Source organism: Prunus mume, linkage group LG5, assembly GCF_029339155.1.
Source record: "Prunus mume cultivar Tortuosa linkage group LG5, ASM2933915v1, whole genome shotgun sequence".
Taxonomy (NCBI): domain Eukaryota; kingdom Viridiplantae; phylum Streptophyta; class Magnoliopsida; order Rosales; family Rosaceae; genus Prunus; species Prunus mume.
Window position 1 is genome coordinate 14,704,949 of NC_142702.1, and position 22,360 is coordinate 14,727,308.

A 22,360-nucleotide genomic window follows, 5' to 3' on the forward strand; every position below is an offset into this window, starting at 1 on the left:
ATCTGTGGTAGATCTTCATATTTTTTCAAGTTTGTGGTAAATCTGTGGTAAATCTGTGGTATATCTTGCCGGTTCAGTCAGTTCAAACACAAGCGCAACACCATCATCCAACTTGTGTTCCAAAGCAAACCCTCTCCAGCCCCCACTAAGCCCAGCTCTCTTGCCAATGTAGACAGCATCATACTCATTGCCATCTTCATCTTCTAGTACCATTTCCGACCCTGTTTTTGAGAGATGATCCTCGCAAAATTTTGAAGGAAGCCCCTTGAAATCAAAACGAAACCGGTAGACAAATAGATTAATTAATCAAGTAACACAATTATATCTGCTACAACTTGTTTGATGTTGGTGGTATAGATTAAACAAACCACTAATAAGTAATGACGACAGTACTTAAAAACCAAGTTTTTTGTTGCAACTTACCAACCAGAAACAGCTATAAACATGAGACCGAACCATGTTTTTTGACTTCACAACCTTCTAGACTTTCTGTGCTTGCTTCCTGTACTTCACAACCTTCTGGATTTTCTGTGCTACGAACTCTGTTTGCTTTAGCTTTCTTTCTAATTTGTTTAGGAGCAACTTCATTCTTCCTCATTGGGCTGACTTCCTGTTCGATTTCTTGACCTTTGGGGCTATCTGGCAGAGCCTTTGGAGAAGTTTTTGTGTCATCCATTTCGGGCACGATACCTCTCTTTGACCTTTGTTTCTGATTCGATTCTGAGTCTGGGGAAGTTTTTGTGTCATCCATTACAGGCACCATACCTCTCTTTGACCTTCGTCTCTGATTTGGTTCCAAGACGGGGGAAGTTTTTGAGTCTTCCATCACAGGCACAACACCTCTCTCTGACCTTCGTTTCTCAATTGATTCCGAGTCTGGGGAAGTTTTTGTGTCAACCATTGCAGGCAGAGTACCTCTCTTTGACCTTCGTTTCTGATTTGGTTCTGAGTCTGGGGAAGTTTTTGTGTCCTCCATCTCAGGCACCATACCTCTCTTTGACCTTCGTCTCTGATTTGGTTCCAAGACGGGGGAAGTTTTTGAGTCTTCCATCACAGGCACAACACCTCTCTCTGACCTTCGTTTCTGAATCGATTCCGAGTCTGGAGAAGTTTTGGTGTCAACCATTGCAGGCACAGTACCTCTCTTTGACCTTCGTTTCTGATTTGGTTCTGAGTCTGGGGAAGTTTGAGGCTCATCCATCTCAAGCACAATACCTCTCTTTGACCTTCATTTCTGATTTGATTCTGAGTCAGTCTTCATGGCTGCCTTTGATGTCTTTTCAGCACTGGTAATCTCTTCTTTGTCCACATTGTTTTTGAAACATTCTAGACTCGGCATGGGGTATGCCTTAACTATGTAGATCTGCAGTCGTAACAACTACTAGTTCAATATTTGGCCTTTCAAAGATGTCCAGGTAAGTATATCAAAAGCATACATTCTCAAATCAAGCCTAAGCCCCATCAGATAATGATGCATTTGATGACTTAAAACGGGCATAAACTGAAAAAATAAATAAACGATAATCGAATCTCAGAGCTTGAAAGTTAATGATTAAACTGTGATAAGAATTTTGTCCAAAAAAAAGAAAACTGTGATAATAATATGTTTTGAAGTGTCTAATTACTACACAGTTCAAGCCTAAGCCTCAACATATAATGGAATGGTACTATGCATGAACTACCTAAGAACATATTTGTAGTGTCTAATTCCTCAAATGTTTCATTCCTAGATTTAGACTATATGCTTACATCGATCGAGCAGTAGTTTATATGCAGAAATCAGTTGATTTTAATAAGAGGGCAAGCTCTTGCAAGATCAATTTTGTTTAATATATATTTAAGCGTACCTTAAATCTTGCCTGTTCAGTCAGTTCAAACACAAGCGCATCACCATCATCCAACTTGTGTTCCAAAGCAAACCCTCTCCAGCCCCCACCAAGCCCAGCTCTCTTGCCAATGTAGACAGCATCATACTCATTGCCATCTTCATCTTCTAGTACCATTTCCGACCCTGTTTTTGAGAGATGATCCTCGCAAAATTTTGAAGGAAGCCCCTTGAAATCTAAACAAAACCAGTAGACAAATAGATTAATTAATCAAGTAACACAATTATATCTGCTACAACTTGTTTGATGTTGGTGGTATAGATTAAACAAACCACTAATAAGTAATGACTACAGTACTTAAAAACCAAGTTTTTTGTTGCAACTTACCAACCAGAAACAGCTATAAACATGAGACCGAACCATGTTTTGTTGCAACTTACCAACTCAGCCTCCCTCTCCTTCTCCCCTCCCCCAACTTTCCCTTTCGTCTCCCTCACCCTCCCCTTCGACACTTAGACACTTACTGTTATGTGATCAGCCTGGAGTATGAGATATATTTTGTGAATTATTATTGGCTTGTGATTCTAGTTAGGCATCTATTGTATGCTCTGTATGAATGAATGTCATCAAAATACACTTACTGTTATGTGATCAGCCTAGAGTATGACATATATTTTCTCAATTATTGGCTTGTGATTCTAGTTAGGCATCTATTGTGTGCTCTGTATGAATGAATCTCATCAAAATACACTTACTGTTATGTGATCAGCCTAGAGTATGAGATATATTTGGTCAATTATTGGCCTGTGATTCTAGTTAGGCATCTATTGTGTGCTCGGTATGAATGAATGTCATCATATTTTGAGACTTCGACACTTACTGTTATGTGATCAGCCTAGAGTATGAGATATATTTTGTCAATTATTGGCTTGAGATTCTAGTTAGGCATCTATTGTGTGCTCTATATGAATGAATGTCATCATATTTTGAGACTTCGACACTTACTGTTATGTGATCAGCCTAGAGTATGAGATATATTCAAACATAGTTCTATTCTTTTGTTAACATTTCTACTTCTCAGTTGGCAAGACTATCAATCAGGACTGCACATCTTGTTTAGATAATAGTTCAATGTTTATATTTATGTGCTTCTATTGCTAGAAGATATCACAAGAATTAGAAGAAGACGCTTAGAGTCATCTGCTTGGTTAGTAGCAGTCAGATCTTGTAACTGAAATGTATGTTGTCTTTCTTGCTTTATACTATGTGGTGCAGGGGAATGTGATTTTTGAAGGGGCACCACCACCTAGCTTGCCACCAAGAAGCAACATCAAGTTTAGGATCCAACTTGTTCTCTTTTGCCTGGTCATGGTAGCAATCGTGTCATTTCTTCTCTGGTTGTTCTCACCTAGATTGCGCTCACTCTACTATGAATGGGGAATGAGAAGGAATGGGGACATTCCAACGACGCCGTTTCCTGTGGATTCTGGCCCACCAACAGCACCCTCACCATCTGCTAATGATTGGCCCAGACCAACACCAACAGCACCTCCAAATCCCAAGTCCTCCACACGTCCTCAGTTGCCATGTATGTGGATATCCCAGTTGTTATTTATATGTGGCCTGTCCATATTGTGGCCAGATTTCCACATTATCTGTAATTTAATTAGTTTCTATTTTACTATTAGGTTAAATACTAAGACTTATTGGTACTCTATTCTAGTTTAATTATATGGATTGGTACTCTTTCCTTCTCTGGGTTTTGTCCCAAGGGGTTTTCCCCGAGAAGGTTTTAATGAGGCCGCCATTAACATTCTAGCCTTTACTATGTACGTTGTTATGTGGTTTTTAATGAAGTAACCTATTTGCTCTATTTTGCCAAGTTGTTTGACAACTTCTCCAATCTAATAAAGCCTTATGATAAACTGGAATTAATTCTATTCTTCCATCTGAATGATGTAATACTCAACTTTATTCAACGGTACTCATGGTTTCAAATATCTGTTGTAAAATCTTTTACTTGCCTTAATTCCCAAGATGAATCACCCCTCGAGATCTCAACAAATACTGCATTGACCATTTAATTAGCAGGAAGACTTTTTTACATAATTGGAAGAAGTGAGACAGAGCACTTACTATGAGCAAAAACAAGGGTTGAGAAGTAGAACCAGAATATAGTTCCAATTTGCCGTGAGGGCGAACCCTGGAACTCTTGGTTAATTGGACGCACAATTAGCCACACAACCAAACCAGTTACCATAAAGAAACACAAACTTGTTATCCAGAGATCTGCAGAAAGAGGTTTCAAGAAAATCCACATGTTTTCCTTTTCATTTGGGACTATCATTCCCACATCTAAGTCCGTATATGGTACTGTAAAATCAACATATAAGGACCTGTTCGATGTGATTGTCGTATCTCCAACAACAGCATCGTATTTCTATGTTATTCGCACCCAAATATGTGGCAACGAAAATCAGTAATGAAGTTAGTTAGAAATTTCTGTATATAACAAGAAGTAAAAATCACCAAAAATAATATACTAAGACAGAACAATATTTTTGTCCATTATCAAGATCAAAATTTAGACTTACCTAATAGAAGCACACTACGAACCAGACACATGCCATTTTATTTTTGTGTGTGTTTGTACAAGGTCAGTTTCTTGGATACCATCATGTTAAGTTTTGTCAACTGCCCCTATCAACTTAAGCTACTTAGAATGTAGATTTAATCTACCACGATTTGGGCCATTAATTGTTTGCATTCTACCAGAAACCAACAACCAAGTGTACCTTGAGATAAACCTGGTGCACAAGATCATTGTAAGTTCCAGCAGAATGTCCATTGGCATCCTGAAATGGAATAAACTCGTAATGTACTTCATATAGCAGAGCACCAATTGCAGCTTTGAACACGTCTATACAAAATCCAGTGACATATGTTCTACTGCCCTGAAGATCATAGTCCACGCACACAAGGTCCTTGAATCCTACTTCACTGGCAAGCCAATTCTTAGTTTTACTTCACTCAATTGATTCTTGGAACCTTTCAAGACTGTTGTTGATCCTCCAGGCCATATGATTGTCTCCAGATCACCAGTGGAAATTAACTTTCTTTTGGTATGAAGCAGGTGGGACTCCTTTATGTTTCCTTCTACACAAGGCAAAAGCCCAACTTTACTATCTCAAATGCCCCTGAATTTCGTTTCCCATTTGGATACCGAGTTTCACCACTTAAACCTTTAAATCTACCTTCCAATATCTCTCTAAGAAGCAGAACTCCATGTCCGAAGGACCTCGTATTATTTATATCATCTGGTAGTCTAGTTTGGTGTATGGCTGGTTAGTTGTAGAATTTACTATCCTTCCCTCTCAATTGCTTCTGCTAGAGCCCAAGTGGCATCATATGCCCAGATTGCATCTGCACTTAACTCCCTTACTTGTACATTGGCCTCCTCCATGTAAAATTTCCTCCTCAATCTCGAAGTAAGATTTTGGAGGCTCCTTGATGCTGGAATGCAAGACTTCAAACCTACTACTCCTTGCATTGACTCAATTACAGATAAATCCATGGAATGCAGGAAATTCATGCTACTTGATGTCATAATATCCAAGCATAACCTTGACCCATCATTCCTAATCTTTTTGCATTTAAGAAAAGGCAAGGCACAAGTAAATGTGAAATGTGCACGAGAAAAACCTTAGTATTCAGTTGCATTAGCTTTTGGAGGTCTTCAATGATTTGTTCGCTTCTTGAGGAGGTAGCAAATGAAATTTACACATTTTTCTCCTGTAAGGAAATGACCAAAGAAGGAATGATGTCTCTCCCGTATTTCGTGTTCTCATATATAAGGATAACATCCCTCCATTGGAACTTTTCAATCAGGGCACTGATTCCCATAATTTGAGAAGTTTCATCCTGTGTGATCTCAACAAAGAAGGGATATTTGTTAGAGGGAGAGGGAGAAGGACTAGGTTGAGAAAGAGACATCACAGGTACTTTAGCTTCTTCTCCTAACTCTGCCAAAAGGTTTGCTTCCATACTTGTTTGTGCACCAATTATTGCTTGCACTTGGACGTCGTCCAAAAGATTACGAGCTGCGTTGGTTAACAAGTAACTTATATAATGACCATAAGTGTATTTATCATATAGCAAGTGATACCATGCCTATGCATCCCTAAGAGTTAAGGTCGCATGTCAAACCCCAAATAATAATGAAGTAGCTCTGTTGAAATCAGAGTATTGCCTACATGGGAGTTAAGATTATTAACCATAGGTTTCAGAAATCCCTAGAAGAAACTATTCTCTGTTTACCACTGGATCCATCATGTTGTTTCTTCTTTCTGTTCTGTTTCTTTAATTTAGAGACTACTTTGTAATTCCACAATATATTTAATTCAGACGTCAACAGAGAAACTGACAAGTTTAGAGGCTTTGAAATTGTGACCTTGTTTACTAGGCTTCAGAAGAAGATGTAGTAAAAAACACAACTAGTGTGTAGAATGGCTCACCAGCTGATAGAGCATGTAGTCTAGAGGTTTTGCTTTGGAATCTCTAGTGTGTTGAATCACTCTTGTGGTGTAGTTATTATGCATCTGGTAGAAATCAGACAGGACTGTAGTAATGCAACTGTGAACAATCTTCCCTTCCCTTGATTCCATATGAAGAATCACCCCAACGTGAACCTCTTCCACGATTGTGGGTCGACTATCGTAATGCGTGTCTTTAGTTGCAGCACACAAGAAGTATCCGAGGATGGACAAGGAGGTCACAAATGAGAAGCAAAGCATGGTTTGCTTTTTCTTCCCTTGAAACTCCATTTTCTCTTGTTTTTATGTGATTCATAGAGAATATATATATATATATACATATATATATCAGAATGGTCAACTTGTTTTTATGTGGCAATCCTTATGTGCATGTTAGGGAATTTGAAGAGGCTATTGGCACTTTTTACAATGGTAATGGTCAACTTGATAGGCTTAATTTCATAAGGTTAAAGTTTTTCCCTTTTTCCTTAAAAGAGAAAGCTAAAAGTTGGTTATATTCATCAAGGGCCAGGTCCATATGTTCTTGGGCAGAGATGACCCAAGCATTTTTTAACAAATATTTTCCTAATCACAAAACAATTGCTCTATCCCCAATCTAGGTGAGACCACTGATCGATCAAAATCTTCTACTAATAAAGGAATTTATCAATTAAAAGAAGATCATTGGAAATTAAAACCGCGCCGACATTTTAGCTTGTTTCTATAACGATGATAACCACAATAACAAGAGCCCAATTTGTTCTTACAGTTATCAATGTTATAGAAACAGGCTAAAATGCTCATGTGCTATTGCGGTCTTAAAGAAAGGTTCTTCGTCCACAGTAGTTCCTTTCATCAACTTAGGCTAACTTCCATGATTCTTGTTCTAAAGCCAAGATAACGAGAAATATAAATTAATCGTTTAATTAATACCAATATTTGTGCCTTAGTGCAAGGAAGGCGCGAAACCTTTGTAAATTAAGCGGTATGCGGGAAACAACAGGATAACATTCACTTGTGCATTGTGAACTGTGAAATGTGAAATGTGGTAAGAGTAAATAGAAGATTATTCATGCATTGTGAACTGTGGTAACAATAAATAGAAGATTATTCATCTTTTCTTCAGAGCCATATGGAATTTCATATACATTTGAACAACATGAATTTGAATAAAGTAAGAGTTGAGCAGGCAAAGCCAACAAGTCAAAATAGCAATTATAATCAATTTTTTTATACAAATATCCCCCACTCCCGTTTAAAACTAGTTATTATAAATTTTCCTTAAGACAGGCATGTATTATTACCTAGGAACAACTGATCCACGCCTCCATTCAGATTCCAGTGAAGGAAGAACTGCTGGTTTCTGCACTGCTGTGCGAATTACATTGAGGGCAATAACACAATTCTCTTCCTGCTTTTCTGGATGTGCAGAAGACAGATCTCCAAAGGCTTATTATTCCCTTCAATCTTCCTACAGCAGGATCAAGGAAAGGCTCTAGTATCTCCACAAAATGAGTATCCTACGCTTAACTTCCCGAAAACAGAAAAAAGTACACAAAAAAATAAGTTCTCTTTTTTTTTACTTTTTTTCTTTTTTAAAAAGAAACATAGCCATTATAGAAAGATTTTTTTAACTCAATAAATAAAAGTAAGCTTATGTGGCGGTTATAAATCTCAAGAATACCAAAGGGGATAATTGACAATGACATTACAAAAAACTAACACTCTAACTATCCAAACAGAAACATTTGAGCCCTCTGGCTATCCAAGACACTAAAATATATACCAAAACAATGAAGCAGATAAACTTTTAAATTACCAATCATGATGACAAGAAAACCAAACAGAATGCAGTACCTTATACTTTCCTAGCATATCATCCATGTGACCAGAGAGAGCCAGAACAATGAATTTTAAGGCAGAACGAGCACGAAGCAGGAGTGGCGAGCACCCTAAAACAAGAGCAATGACAGAGTTTTTACATAATGAAAACAAAAGCTAGCTGTCAGAAAATGCATAACATTCAAAGTTCATGTAAACCTAGTACTCTATCCTCGATAAAGTTTTATTATTTATTAGAACCCAAAAATATCTCATGTGCAAAAACAAGAAACTTTAACAGCTGACCCAGTTGTCACTTCATCAAAGTTTGATCTTATGCATATATGGCTCAACCTATCTTCCTTACCTTTGACAATCTGAGATGAAACATAAGAGCATTATAACATTAATATTTTTTGTTCAAATAATTGAAAAGCATACCTGAATTACACCCAAAAGATCCTCTAGAAGCTCTACAGCCAGATCAACCTGTGTTCAAACCAAAAAGAAGTTCGAATAGAAGTGTAAACACACGGGAGAACTAAACCACACTATGAGAAAGTTACAGCAAAAGAAATCAGACTCAGACAAACCTTTGCAACCACTTGACTTAGCCAAGGTGCTAGCACGCCACAACAGAGATCAATCAAAACACATGCAGCCTTAGCCTGCAAGACAAAACAGGTAAACACAGTTTGTTCCCAAGTGAGAACAATATATTTCAATAGGGTACGGGTTTGTGCTTATTAGAAGTTATATTTATGGAATATATACTGCTATAAGTATAAGTATCCACGAAAAATATCAAACATTCTCACAAGCAAACAAAACTTATTTCCATTTATACTCCTTGAACCAACCAATGTCATCCTTTTCTACATCAACAGAATATTATTTTTCATCCCATTGGTCATATTCTTAAATGCAAAGAATGTTTCTCTCATTCTCACATATAAAAAATTTTTAAAAAAAGTATTAGAAATAGAGATGAATAGGCGAGGATAGAATTCTAAGCAGGCTAATAATAATAAGCAAAGTCACTAACATGCGATGGTGAATATGATGATAAATAGCCAGCACAAGCATGAAGAAGTGGACGGTATAATGATGAACACGATGTTGCTACAAACTGCAGTAATAACACCATGATCAGAATAATATGATCTACTGGTCAAAATACATATCAAATTTACCAAGCCAATTTTCATTAACATTAAGCACAACCTGGGAGAGGGCTTGTTGAACAATTGGTTGTTTCCATTGAGAGAAACTATCATCAATAATGTCAGATGGACGGCTAACAAAGGGACGAAGTGCTATAAAACCCAAAGAAGAACATGTGAAACAAATTGATCAACCAGAAATCACCCCAGAATTCTCAGTAAAATTCAGAAATCAGATCAATGAAATCCATATTTTGAATTTACTGCAAAAAAAGTATTAGAAAACCATTATGCGTAATACTGGAAAACTTAATCTTTGAAAGCAAACAAAGAAAAAAAGAGTTCCCCAGAAGAAGTGGAAACAAACTAGACCAAGTCAATTGGTCAACGAACCTAAGCTTAAACATAAAAAACAGAAGTAGAAAATAATTACCACTTCAGACCAAGAAGAAAACATTAAAAAATAAACACATATATATGTCTGTATTATTGTCTGATTAAGTATAAAACTACTTATTGCAAAGCAACATTTCAGAAGGCACACATTAGGGTTTAACCAGAAAGACAGAATTCTGGTTTCCAAAACTTTTAAGAATGAGTGTGGAACTTCAAACTATTAGGACATCTATATGACATGACAATTACTAGGAAGAGCGATTAGGTGGGACAATCAACCTGGCAGTAATGCTTGAATTAGCGGTAACGCAGACCAGAAGTCAGAAGTCCTATCTGCTAATTTGCTGCAGAGCTGAGGCTGAGAAACATCACAGGTTAAATTGTAAGTGGATAGATCAGAATAGCAGCGAACAAAAAACAGACATCAGAATAGCAGAGGATGCTTATTGAGTTTAATATCGCTATTGCTGTAATCAACCTGTGACGCACAAGCATAAAGAACATGTAAAATCCCTTCCTCCACTGCTCCTATATCCAAGATGTTAAGATAGCTTGAGTCCCAGTGATCATCAGAACTCTTCTCCAAACAAGTTTGAGTAATCAACTAAAGGAGCCGGATTAGTTATTTCTGATTTTACTGCTTCATCTCCATATGTCACTTCACCAGGAGGTGTTGATCCTTCATGTGCCACAGGCTCTATAAGCTTATGCAGAACTCTAGCAGCCTGAGATCAAAAGCATAAACGTGTCCAACCATGTAGTAAAATTAAAACCATGCCAAACGACCATCAAAAGGAAAAAGTGAGGAGACCCATTAATTACCATTCTACAAACAATTCCTAAATCAGAATCTTCGTATGCCTTTCTCAACAGCACAAAAATTGCATCTGCACGGAATACTATAGAACTGGATGTTGACAGGATGAAAGGTGAAGTGCCGCGTGATCTTCATGGCTGCATACAATAAAAGGAGCAAGCTATAAATCATCTAAGACCATAAATAATGAAAAGTTCATTTAATATCAATCCTCTATACAGGACACCGTTCTACAGTCCAGAGAGGGGAACATTGGAATAAAGTTTTGCATGTGAAGTCAAAGGCAAAAAGAAAAGAAGACAATGATGAAGAAAAAAAAAAAAAGAGCACAAAAGATACCTCAAAGTTAGAAGACACGGTTAAGGCTGATGACAGCTGATTATGTTAAGAAACCAGAGTCTGAGATATTGCCTTAAGACTTTGCAGCTGTCCTGCAGTATCAATACAAGACAACATTATAGTAAGTACATTGGCATAGCTGAGTGACCTAAATGTGTAACAGAGTGCAAAAAGATGAGAGATCTACATGAGCAATGATGACTGAAACGCCAAAAATTATAGAACAAAGTCAAATTTACGGCTAACAGCAAACTTAACAAAATGTTTCAAATGTGTCATTCCCAAAAATGATCGTTGTCATATAGACATCTGATGTGCAAAATGTTTAATGCAGCTTTTAGATGACTTAATTAGTAACGACTTCGATTGTTGAACCACTGGAAATCAATTATTTGATGGGAACATGCTTTACTAAACATTGGAACAGGAAAAAGGAGAAAGTGCTTCGTTATTGCACCTTAACACTGGCCTGTAATTCTTGGGCTTGAAAGAAATATATGAATTTCCAATGATTTTAGCTCATTTTTAGAGTTAAGTTAAATACAGGATAAGGTTTATGACCTCTACATGAACTAATGGACCAAGCAGAAGGCAGGCCCCAATCTCATAAAGCTAGATTGGCATTTAACCTGCCAAAGACCCCCATTCGGGTAATGTAGAGTAGCATTTAGCCTGCCGAACTAATATACGCACAACATATTCGGATGCCAATATGCGCTTTTTCAGGAAACTCTTTCAAATCAGTGTCTGACCTTCAAAGCCAAGACTTCGCACAATTAACAAACTCCAATCCTTTAATTCATTTTATCAACCAAAACTAACCAAACAAAAGAGCTTGAACTACTAGTACCAGACTTGATTTTAGTACAATAACAGCACCCAACAAAATTCCTTTGATTACCAGTCAAACCTCCAAACAACAATCTTCTAATTACATCAGCTGATATCTTTACCCTAAAGGGTCTAAACTTCCTACACTTCTTTCCCATATAATCCCTGGATATTTGACCCCCAAAAATAAAAATATCCCTGTACATCTGTCTAAAATAACCTTTGCACAGATTGCCACTTAAAACCCTACTACCTACAACCAACCCCAAAACGTGTCATCAATTATTTTTCCTTTAAGGACCTTTTAACACCCTCTGTCACCTCGATTTTGCATCAAGGTGAAAGAGGAAATCAAGGTAGATGTATATATTCCATAAAACATGATAAAGGAGCAGTAACAGATAATACAAACAGGATTGTAAGGTTTGAAACTGAAAAAAATTTGTTCTTCAAATCAATTCTCATTCCAAAAGTCAAATATTCAACTCTTATAAGCTCAAAATAAAATAAAACCAAGACACTCCAGAATATTTCTATAGTTATCATTAAATTACGAAAAGGGAATAGTCTAGATAGCAAGCATATAAGAAATTCTTTACCATAGAATACTCTAAATAATCACTTTGTGCTCTCAAAAATTAAGCAATAGAGTTGCAAAGGCATGAAGATAAAGTATATACATCATCTGTAACAACATGCGAGCAAAGACCATTGCAAGCTGGATTTGGGAGATAGCATGCATGAAACATATTAAGCAGGTACATACCTTTCATTCCCAAGATTGTATGGGATAAAAAGGACTGGCAAGCATAGCAAGAAAACGTAAATTAGGTTCAGCAGCATCCAAGAAGCTGTTAAGGTCTGCCTGCACTGTTTGCAAGAAAGGGGTGCATAGAAAATGCCATCAGTGTAATAGAAAATAGAAGAAAATCAGATAAGGGTAAGAGACAATGAAAAATATGGGACTAAAGCAGAAAGAAAAGAAATTATATACAAATCTGAGACAAATGAATATACCTCAAGTTGGGGAAGGAGCACAAGCAACCAACTTGTCATGTCTTTAAGCAACTACAAACTAGTAGGCATCAGAAGCCAGAGAGATATAAAAATACAAAAACAGGGTACACAATAAACATTATAGATAGCACAATTGGATCCACCTGAAGATGCAAATCATGGGCATCTTGTTTGTGAGATATAATGGATGGAAACAAGTGGTTAACAACTGGTTGAAACTCTGGTTCCAGGCCAGTCACTGAAACCCCAATAAGCTGAAATGGTAGAAATATAAGAAACCTTAGTGCCAATAAATCTGAGACCAGATGTGATTCATTAATCACATGATGGGATCGTTATTAGGCAGGACATAATTGAAGAGAAATAATATATTTATATATCTATATACATGTATATATATTCAAAACTGCAGAAAAGTTAGGAGTTTCAAACGATTGGGAATGGACTTGTTATTTCATTGGAGAGGTAGCTATAACAGAAGGACAAATGGTGTGGCATGGGGCGCAAAAAATCAGAGCTTGATAAATGAAATTTATCGCAAGCAAGCACATATGGATTTATTCATATTTCATATGCTAAGGCAGATCAAATCAATAATGTCGCAGATATAATTCCCATATCATACCTGTATGAAGAAAATAGCTATGGGATTTCCCCTCAAACAAGATATTCGCACGTAGTGACAGGGAGTATAGTTCATGGGATAGATCATGTTGCGTCGCGGTGTTTCACAACATGGGCGAACTTTTACAAATGTCTCTGGCTGTTCAAAAACAAAATAAAGTAAAAACCCCAGAGCAAACAACTTGGTAGAAAATTCATCTAAAACATGCAGAACTGAAGCTTGAAGCTATATCAGCAGTTCACATTACCCTTAAATCATATACAATCAATTATGTTAAGATACCACAGATGCTAAAGTGGATTCAAAGCAAACAACTTTCATGAGTCGAGTTAGACAAAGAAATGAAATTTCCCATACTCAAAACAAAAACAAACAAACAAAAAAGCAGTTGACTAACCTTGTAGCGTAAGCCAACTGAAATTTCCCATTCGAGCACAGACTTGTTGTAAATTCGTATGTGCGATAACAAGCAAGGTTCCTACCAAACCCAGAAGACAAAATTTAAACTAAATCAAAATTATGTGAATCATAAAATAGGCTGGATTGGAGTTAGGGTTAGAGTAGGAAGGGAGGAAGGGAGAGGAGGTACGTTGAGCTCGAGAAGAATCCACTCCTTGGTGTTGGTAGCGGTGGACCAGTGGGAGCGGAGGTCGGCGTCGAGCACGTGACCCGCCTTCTGGGACGGCGACTCACGTGACATTGCCTTCACTTTGAATTCCAGAGGTTTCACCCTCGCCTCAAACTCTATATCCATCTTCCCTCTTTCTCTTTCACTGTGTTTCTAGTTTTGAAGAATTGACGAGGGGCTACTGAGTATGAAGGAGCTATAGAGAAGAAGAGTGTTTTCTTTGTTTAAAATCATGGTTGGGAAGCTCCTGCGGATGGTCGTCGTCGTCCGCGTCCTCGTGGAGGAGAAATGAGTTGGTGTTGCTATTTTTCTGTCTTGTTTTCTTTTCTTTTAATATTTTTGTATTAGGAAGAGAAGGGGCTTCTTCTTCAATTCAGATTTCAAAGATTCTGAAGGAAAAGTTCAGCTGTATTCAGATGAGTTGGATTCTAAACCCTCCAATCAGAATTTTTAAGTAATCTAAAACATTCAGGGGCGTATTGAATTAGCATTCAATAATATTTTAACCGACTTAAAAAATTCGGGTGTATTCAATTTAGATTTTAACGAATTTTTAAAAGGTTTATAAAAATTTGGGTGTATTCAATTTAGACTTATTTGAACTTTTAAAATGTCCATATAAATGTAGGTGTATTTAATTAGAACTTGGAAAAAATCCAAATAAATTTACCTGTTTTCAAAATGAGATGGATTTGGAAGGATTTAATTGAGTGTCGGAGTTTGGAGAACTTTTAGGGTTTAGGTATAAATAATAAAGGCCAACATAAGTCCAACCTCTACGGCAAAGATTTTATACAACGTGTTTTTATCTCTCTACAGAAGATGAACCACCCTCCAAAGATAGGCTCTTTCAATTTTCTTATTAGTTTTCCTTCTTCTTCCATTATTTTTTCTTGTTTGGTACTGTTCGTTAAGAACCACAAAGAACATTGACTGACTACAAGGAAAAGATACAAGAGTTAACTATCATCGCAAAAAGAAGCTAAAAGAGAATCTATCCACATGAATAACAAAACCATAGTGTATGCATCATCATGATGCCAACCTTCTATTAATTTAGTGTGTGTTTTTTGGTAAATTATGTTAATTAAGTTAGTAAGTTCTCAAGACATTGGTAAAATGGGACTAAGTTAAAAGAGATTGTGGAGTACAACGGTTAAAAAACCTCCTCACTCGCTCTCCTTATACAGGCTGAAACTGCCTTTGCAAAATAAGTCATTCGCTAAACTGAAACAGCGAGTCCGGCTCTCTCTCCCGTTCGCAACTCCAGCTCTCTCTCTCTCTCTCTCTCTCTCTCTCTCTCTCTCGACTGCTTCTTCGAATCTTGACCAGGTAAGTTTTCTGGTCTCTCTTTCCTTCTTCCCCTTTGGGTCAAGTTGGGACCTTTGGGTCAAGTTGAGACCTTCAGCTCTGGTTATTGTCAAAGCTTTGGTTATTGTTAACATAAACTCTCTCTCTTCACAAATCATGCGATCATAACAGAATTAATGGTTTGAAATTGTTCTGTTCCGACAGGATATTCTGTTCCAGAAGGCTAAAAATGTAAAATGTATAGCTATGTGACTGTTTCAACTATACTCTAAAAACATAGTTTATATAGAAATCCCAACTGAACCCCCCAATACCCAGAAAGGAAAAAGAAGAAAAAAACAAATGAGTAAATTACAAGGCAAAATTAGAACAGGCTTGATTGCATATAGCAGAGAACTACAATGCAACTATATATCTTACCTTGGAAGACGCGGATCAAGCAGACGTTTTTCACGTAATTCTTCCATTGACAGAAGCTGTTATGGATCAAGAGTTCAACATTTACAGCCAACATCAGCTGGAAAATTGTTAATAAATAAGCAAGAAAATGCTACCGTATCGCGATCAGGCACAGATGGCATTTTTGCTTCCTGATGGACAGACCCTTCTTCTTCTTTCTGCAAAATAAAGCTAACCAATCTTAAAACCAACGTGCAACATTGCAGCAGTTCAACCGTAGCTACCACTTTAGCATACATTCAAGATAAGCAAATTTACAATATTTATTAGGACACGAGATTTATTATACAGCATCATTCCGCAGGCATATCGACTCCCTGGATACCATTATAATAACATTTTAGAAGGAAGGGAAAGGTTCAAGAATTTATCCCAGATGTCAAATGATAGTGCGATACTCAGCTCGCCAACCTCCGTTAGGTAGGGGATCTTTATGAATGCCAACTATTTGCTAGTCAGTACAGTTCTGAGGATATATTTCAGTATAATACCAGAAATTGTGTCTTTTAAGAGGTCCTAGACTGGTCCAACAACTGCCCTTGACTATTACTACCTTTAACCCATCGCGACACAACCTCAGTGTCTATACTAGACAAATTAGCCCACAGGGGGGTTAACACAAGCAAATATGAAAACCCAACAAAGAATTAAGTCCCTAAAGTGCCCCAACACTCAACTGCAAAATGTAAAACACTTCAATCAGCCAAATCAATTTTGTACTGTTGGCTAAGGTATCGCAATCATCTCAAGTTTTCTATATTCATATACAGGATACAAGAGCAGCCAAGCCTACATTCTTACATTCAGGAAAAAGAGCCTTGATTTTTCACCTTCTTAGTGAACCAGTTGGCAGTTCTCAACCTCTTTTCCTAATGAAAAGAAAAAGAAAAGTCCTTTTTTCCAAGGAAATAAAAATAAAAATTGGTGATTTGATGTTCTCAGCAATCTTTACCATTGATCCCTTCAAAAATCCAGTAATCAAATGTAAAAACTACATTTTTTCAACTATGGCCCTTATGTTATCTTCAAAATTCTAATTATCATGTTGCATCAACTCAATAGTACAGCAAAAAAAAAAAATTAATATCCCTAAAGACATGGAACTTACTTGTGCATACAGTACTTGAACTCTTGGCCCCTAACTAGATCTTTCCCTCCTTCTTCAAGCTACAACCAGAACACATGCCACATAAAATAATAAGTATAACGGAACCAAGCCAACAAAGGAGAGTATAAAATAGTCCATCTTACCGGATCACTCTCGTAGACAAGCTCATAACAAGTTGAAGAAAGGCATCGCAAAGCACAATTCTCTTTTGCTATCAAAGAAGACTTACATTGCCAACCCCACAATCCGCTATTCCCATAGTGTAAGGAAAAAAAAAAGAGCAATCAGAGCACTATCATATCTATGATTTGCAAGCTGACAATATGCTTACTACTAGGAAAAGCACAAAAAAATAGTAAATGGGAAATCAAAAATAGAGGAGGAGGTTGATACCTCTCCTCGTCTCAATAGCAATGGCATTGGTTCTTCTTCTGCCTCGTCTCAATATCCTGCCAAATACCCACATACAAAAACCCATCAAAATTCAGAATTAATAAAAAGAAACAAAAATCCCACAAGCATAGTATTAGTATCAGATAAGAAATTAATAGAAAGTCGAAACAGAAGCATTACAGAGATTGGGCGACGAGACTTGGCGAGAACTGTGGGAGATAACAACAACAATAAAAAAACTAAAAGCACTGGAATTCGAGCAAGGAAGAACATGACGAATGTTGATTCGCCATTCTCTTTTCCTTCTTCTGCGAGTAGAATTTTGAACAATTATAACTTTCTCTTCTTCAAGTTTGTGAGATGAGCGGCACGGACACCTGACGTGGACGTGGGCTCATTCTCTGCAGACGGTCTGGATCAAGCTAATGGCCCAATTATCATCCCCATCGTTTGGCCCGTAAATTACTTTTTTTCTGTTTTACGGACGAAAGCCCGTAAATTACTTTGATACAACCAATTTGACTACTTTGCCCAACAAAATATTGTGTTTTTTTTTTTTTCTGTTGGGACCAAAATTTTGTACTTAATGGTCTTGCAGTTGACTCTTTTATAATCTATTCTATGCAATTATTTAAGAAAATTATCTTTTTTGATTTAAAAGGGTAAACTATCAATTTTTCTAACTATAACCAAACCATTCTGATAATTGATTTCAACTAGTATTATAAAAAATAAAATAAAAATGTATTCAAACGGTACTCTAAAATAACTCTAATCGATGTGGAGGGGGACTCGAATGAGGATTTCACTAATAAACCCATTTTATCATGACATGATATACAAAAACTCTTATAGACCCTATTTGGAGTTAAACAACCCAAAACTAGCCACTTGTCATTTTCTAATTGGTTTTTAATGTGTTAAAATTTTATAATAACAAGTGACTAGTTTTGGGGTTTTTCTCTTCAAATAAGATTTATATGAGTTTTTGTACAATATGTCATGCTAAAATAGGTTTTTGAATAAATATCTGGACCTGAATTTAAGTGCAAGTGCAAACTCACTCCATGGCCAACTAACCTAACATAAGCAGTATTAAAACTTAAATATAGAAAAATGTAGTACTTCAAAGTAGGGGTGAGTGCGGTTCAGTCCGTTTCGGTTTCCACCTCACAACAGAATTGCTACTATTTAACCAATGCAATTCAATCCCGTTTTGGTAAAAAAAACAAAAATTATGAAACCAATCGGTCCGGTTTAAACTTGTTCCGGTGCGGTTTCCAGTTTTTTTGATTTTGGACAGTATATTATTTTATTTATTTTCAAATTATTTATTTTATTTATTTTCAAATTATGAAACCAACAGCTATATAAGATAATTCACACAATTTCATTTCAATATTTTCAACAATATAGATTTTGCTGGTTTGCCAAAACTATAGGATTGCAATGCAAGTTACAATACTATTATTGTTACAACCTGAGTAGGGTCAACTTCTCCTTGAATGATGTTTATTATTGAGATGTACTTCGCTCGACTAGCTTCTTTTGTTCTAGCATATGAGGAAACCATAATATTTTTTGTTTGCAAAATGAGAATAATATCAGGGAATTGTTTAATTTTGCTTTGTCGAAGATAAAAAAAGGTAATCAAAGTTCCTTACATGCAGAAGTCTTCTCATAACATCAAGTACAGTGGTTTTGCGAATCACATTGGCCTGCCAAGAGGAAATATACATAAATCAAAAAGCTAAAATTAAAGTTTAGAAGCATAAAATAAGCATATAATGTGTGCAACAATATTAGATGCCAAATCAATTCACCTCTATTTAGATACTTGCTCAAGGCACGTGCCTTCACACACATAAGTACTTCGATGTATCCATAAACACACAAATAGACAAATATAAGGTTATCAATTGACATGCATGAGTGGAGTCATTCAACCGCTTTCAAGTCCGGACATTTTCTGAATGTTTGTCTAGGGTAGAAGCGACGATGTACTGAGTTCAAAGGATGAAGGCATTGAACCATTCGGAAGTGAGAGGTAAGAATTGTAAGCATATCGTGTTATAAGTTATGAAATTGCATGGTTTCATTGTACACCCGATAACGCTATGAAATTGCTTCTTTACATTATGTATATGTTAGGACATATTGTATAATTGTAGTTGGTATAGAATGCACTAGTGAGACGGTGAGGGCCTTAGAGGCATCAAATATTGCTTCCACTGATGAAAGATATCTTGGTGGTTGTGAAGTATCAAGTCACGAAGCACAAGTAGTGAACAGTGAGAAAATGTCAACCGAATAATCGATGGGTCAAAGTAGACAGTATAATGGGCTTAATTAGAAGCATTTGAGGAAAGAAGATGTTATAGGGGTTGGAGTTTAAAACGGTAGAGTTAGCAAAGGAATTTTACTTAAGTTATGCAAAGGCTATTGGATTTAGTGTAAGGAAAGACACATTGATTTATAATAAGGAAGGAAAATTAACAAGGAGACGGTGGTGTTGCTCAAAGACAGGTGTGAGAGAAATGACCTATCGAATAAGGTGCGATCACCTAGGCGGTTGATAAGAGAGAATTGTTCGTCTTTTTTGGTGATGAATTATGACAAGAAACATGAGGTTTACATCATAAAAAACTTTGAACCAAATCACATAAACGAATTAATGATGCCATGTGAATCACCTTATCTCCGATCGAAACGGGATGTTGCGAAGGCAGATTTAGCCTAAGCGATGGCAATTCGTAAAGTTTTGGTGATGACATGTCATATTAATGAGTACATGGTAGACCAATTAGTGTTGTATTTGAACGTGGGCTTCCAAATCAAGGATTTATATAATAAGTTGGATGCATTACATAGGAAAATCTTGTTGGACAGTGAAACTGACGTTGCACTCGTCTACATGAAAGTGAAAGGGTCAGTGGATCTTGAAATTTTTTGTAAGTTCAGTGTGGATGAGGAAAATAGGTTTGCTAACTTATTTTGGAGAGACTCTACTTCACTTTAGATTATGTTGCCTTTGGAGACGTCCTCATATTCAAGAGCACATACAAACTAATATGTACGACAAGCCTCTAGTAGTGTTTGTTGGTTCGAACAACCACCGAGCGAATGTAAAATTTGTTTGTGCCTTATTACTTGACGAGACCTTTGAAACATACAAGTGGTTGTTAGAAACATTCATATCCTCCATGAAAGGTAAGAAGTCTATATCAAAACTTACAAATGGAAAAGAGGTGAGGCGCAAAGTAATTAAGTATGTGTTTCCATGTGCAATCATAGGTTGTGCGCATGACACATGAAAAAGAATGCACAAAATAACTTAAAGGATGAAGAATTTGTATGAGCATTTAAAACATGTCTTTAGGAACCAATTGCACTCAATGAGTTTGAAAATAAATGAGAGTTTTTGAAGGAAAAAGTTACTACACACTAACAAAAGGAATCGCTAGAAATGATGTATGTAAAATGAGATGTGTATGCGAAATCACGCCTTAGGCCCAAGTTTTTCGGTGGTATGTGCAACACATGGAGTGTATGAACAAGTTTAAGAAAGATTACTTGAGGAAATGCGTTAAGTTGTTTAAATGCATTTCGACAATACATAGGGCCATGACACATATAAGGAATACTATGGCGAATGAAGATTTCAAGCCAAAACAGTAAAAGGAAGTGCTTACAACAACATTGAAAATTCTTGAGCAACATGGTTCCCAAATTTACACTCATAGGTTCTTTTTATTGGTACATAATGAGATCAATGCTTAGTCAGGGCTTATTCATGAAAAAAAAACATTAATAATTTTGGAGGACAGTTGTATATTTTACCCAAATACGGAGAACCGCAAAGTAATTGGAGTTGTGTATGCCTTGGTAGGGAAGATGTTCGAATAGAGTGCGTCAAATATAAAAGTGAAGGCATTCCATGTTTCCACTTGTATTATGGGATGAAGTGGGAGCATGTTATGGAAACTCCCTCGTCACTCATAATGAAGCGATGGACAAAGAGTGCCTGAATGGACATTAGATACGCATTTATGTCACAAAGTGGTAGCAAGAAGGTTGTAGAAACTGCAAGATATGGAAGTTTAAGTTGTATGGCTAACAAAATGTGTTTGTATGCATCAAATAGTAGAAATGGGTATGGGATTTTGAAGAATGAACTCATTCAATTGGAGGGAATAGTTGAAGGTTTATGGCAGAAAGAATATGAGATGAGGCTTAAATTGGGTAGTCGTTGGCAATTTCCTACAAATATTATGAAAGATCCAACCCTAGTTAGCACAAAAGACACCCAAAGACAAGCTAGTGGAACACGCAAGTACCACAACGCATGTTGTGTTGCAAAAATAGACACACAAAACGTAATTGCTCTCAAAGAAACATCTATCCAAATGGAAATGAAGTCGTGAATTTGCCTTCTGGTAGTCAAAGCTATGTTCGAATCCCACATTTCCTATATCACTTATGCTAAAAACAAAATAAACAAGAAGGGTGGAGAATTAGAAATTGGTAATGATTAGAGAGCACAATTTTATAACTACAGATATCAGACCAGCCATTACAAATTAGAAATTGTGTTTTGTTTGTACTGTTGGGTATCTTTTCATCAGTATTATGATTATTTTTGTAGATAATTTCTTTGTTAGTTTCCAGTTGATGAAATGGGAGAACCTCAAATAGGCGATCGGGCCATATCAAATCCTGTGATTGAACTGGAATGGGATGAATTTTGGCCACTTTTTGGGAAACCCTCTGTTGATGTGGTTCTCACAAAAACAACTATCAAACCCCTGTACCAACTGGTAAATTATCCCCTAATTTTGCATGTTTAAATGGTGGTGAGACTTCCTCTTATGTCTACTTCTTAAATATTTGGGCCAGTCTACATGATCATAGTTGCCAATTTTGATTACATAAATCAAATAATCTATTTGGCAATTTACACATACTTCTTAGTTTTAAATAAAAGGTTGCCTTGTTGAAGCGAAAAATAATCTGGCTATTCCTTAAATTTTCTTTTTCTTTGCAATTATAGGAAATAATGTTGTGCATTTCTAATTCTCTAATTTGGGTTATCAT

General features: G+C 36.5%; 2 protein-coding genes and 3 pseudogenes across 4 annotated transcripts in view; 2 read left to right on the forward strand and 3 right to left on the reverse strand.

Moving 5' to 3' along the window:
* The window catches only part of LOC103331321 (uncharacterized), a 41,620-nt gene that overhangs the window by 534 nt on the left and 18,726 nt on the right, over positions 1 to 22,360 (forward strand). Inside the window, exon 3 of one of the 2 annotated variants that reach the window (XM_089053063.1) lies at positions 3,102 to 3,699. The exons of the other annotated variant lie outside the window; for it this stretch is intronic. Coding sequence (XP_088909189.1) covers positions 3,102 to 3,554 — 453 coding nt within the window. The 3' untranslated portion in view covers positions 3,555 to 3,699. Of the gene's footprint in view, positions 1 to 3,101; positions 3,700 to 22,360 lie in introns of those variants that run through there. 2 annotated transcript variants of the gene reach the window in all.
* On the reverse strand, positions 314 to 1,243 carry LOC148917057 (uncharacterized). The gene has a single exon (XM_089053062.1). The coding sequence runs from the start codon at positions 1,199 to 1,201 to the stop codon at positions 437 to 439; it is 765 nt and encodes a 254-aa protein (XP_088909188.1). The 5' UTR covers positions 1,202 to 1,243; the 3' UTR covers positions 314 to 436.
* On the reverse strand, positions 3,662 to 10,808 carry LOC103331306 (glutamate receptor 2.2-like; annotated as a pseudogene).
* LOC148917058 (uncharacterized) lies at positions 8,295 to 17,559 on the reverse strand (annotated as a pseudogene). The gene is made up of 18 exons (XR_016127322.1): positions 17,447 to 17,559; positions 17,267 to 17,322; positions 17,017 to 17,122; positions 16,874 to 16,932; positions 15,861 to 15,923; positions 15,727 to 15,782; positions 13,765 to 13,845; positions 13,368 to 13,501; positions 12,886 to 12,996; positions 12,743 to 12,793; positions 12,492 to 12,595; positions 10,895 to 10,986; positions 10,561 to 10,692; positions 10,217 to 10,463; positions 10,018 to 10,096; positions 8,773 to 8,847; positions 8,621 to 8,668; positions 8,295 to 8,310 (listed from the first exon to the last, which is right to left on the reverse strand). The product of XR_016127322.1 is annotated as an uncharacterized LOC148917058 (transcript).
* Positions 20,010 to 21,294, forward strand: LOC148917059 (protein FAR-RED IMPAIRED RESPONSE 1-like; annotated as a pseudogene).

Coding starts and splice junctions, on each gene's coding strand:
- LOC148917057 (XM_089053062.1), bottom strand. CDS start 1,201: ATGGATGAGCCTCAAACTTCCCCAGACTCAGAACCAAATCAGAAACGA.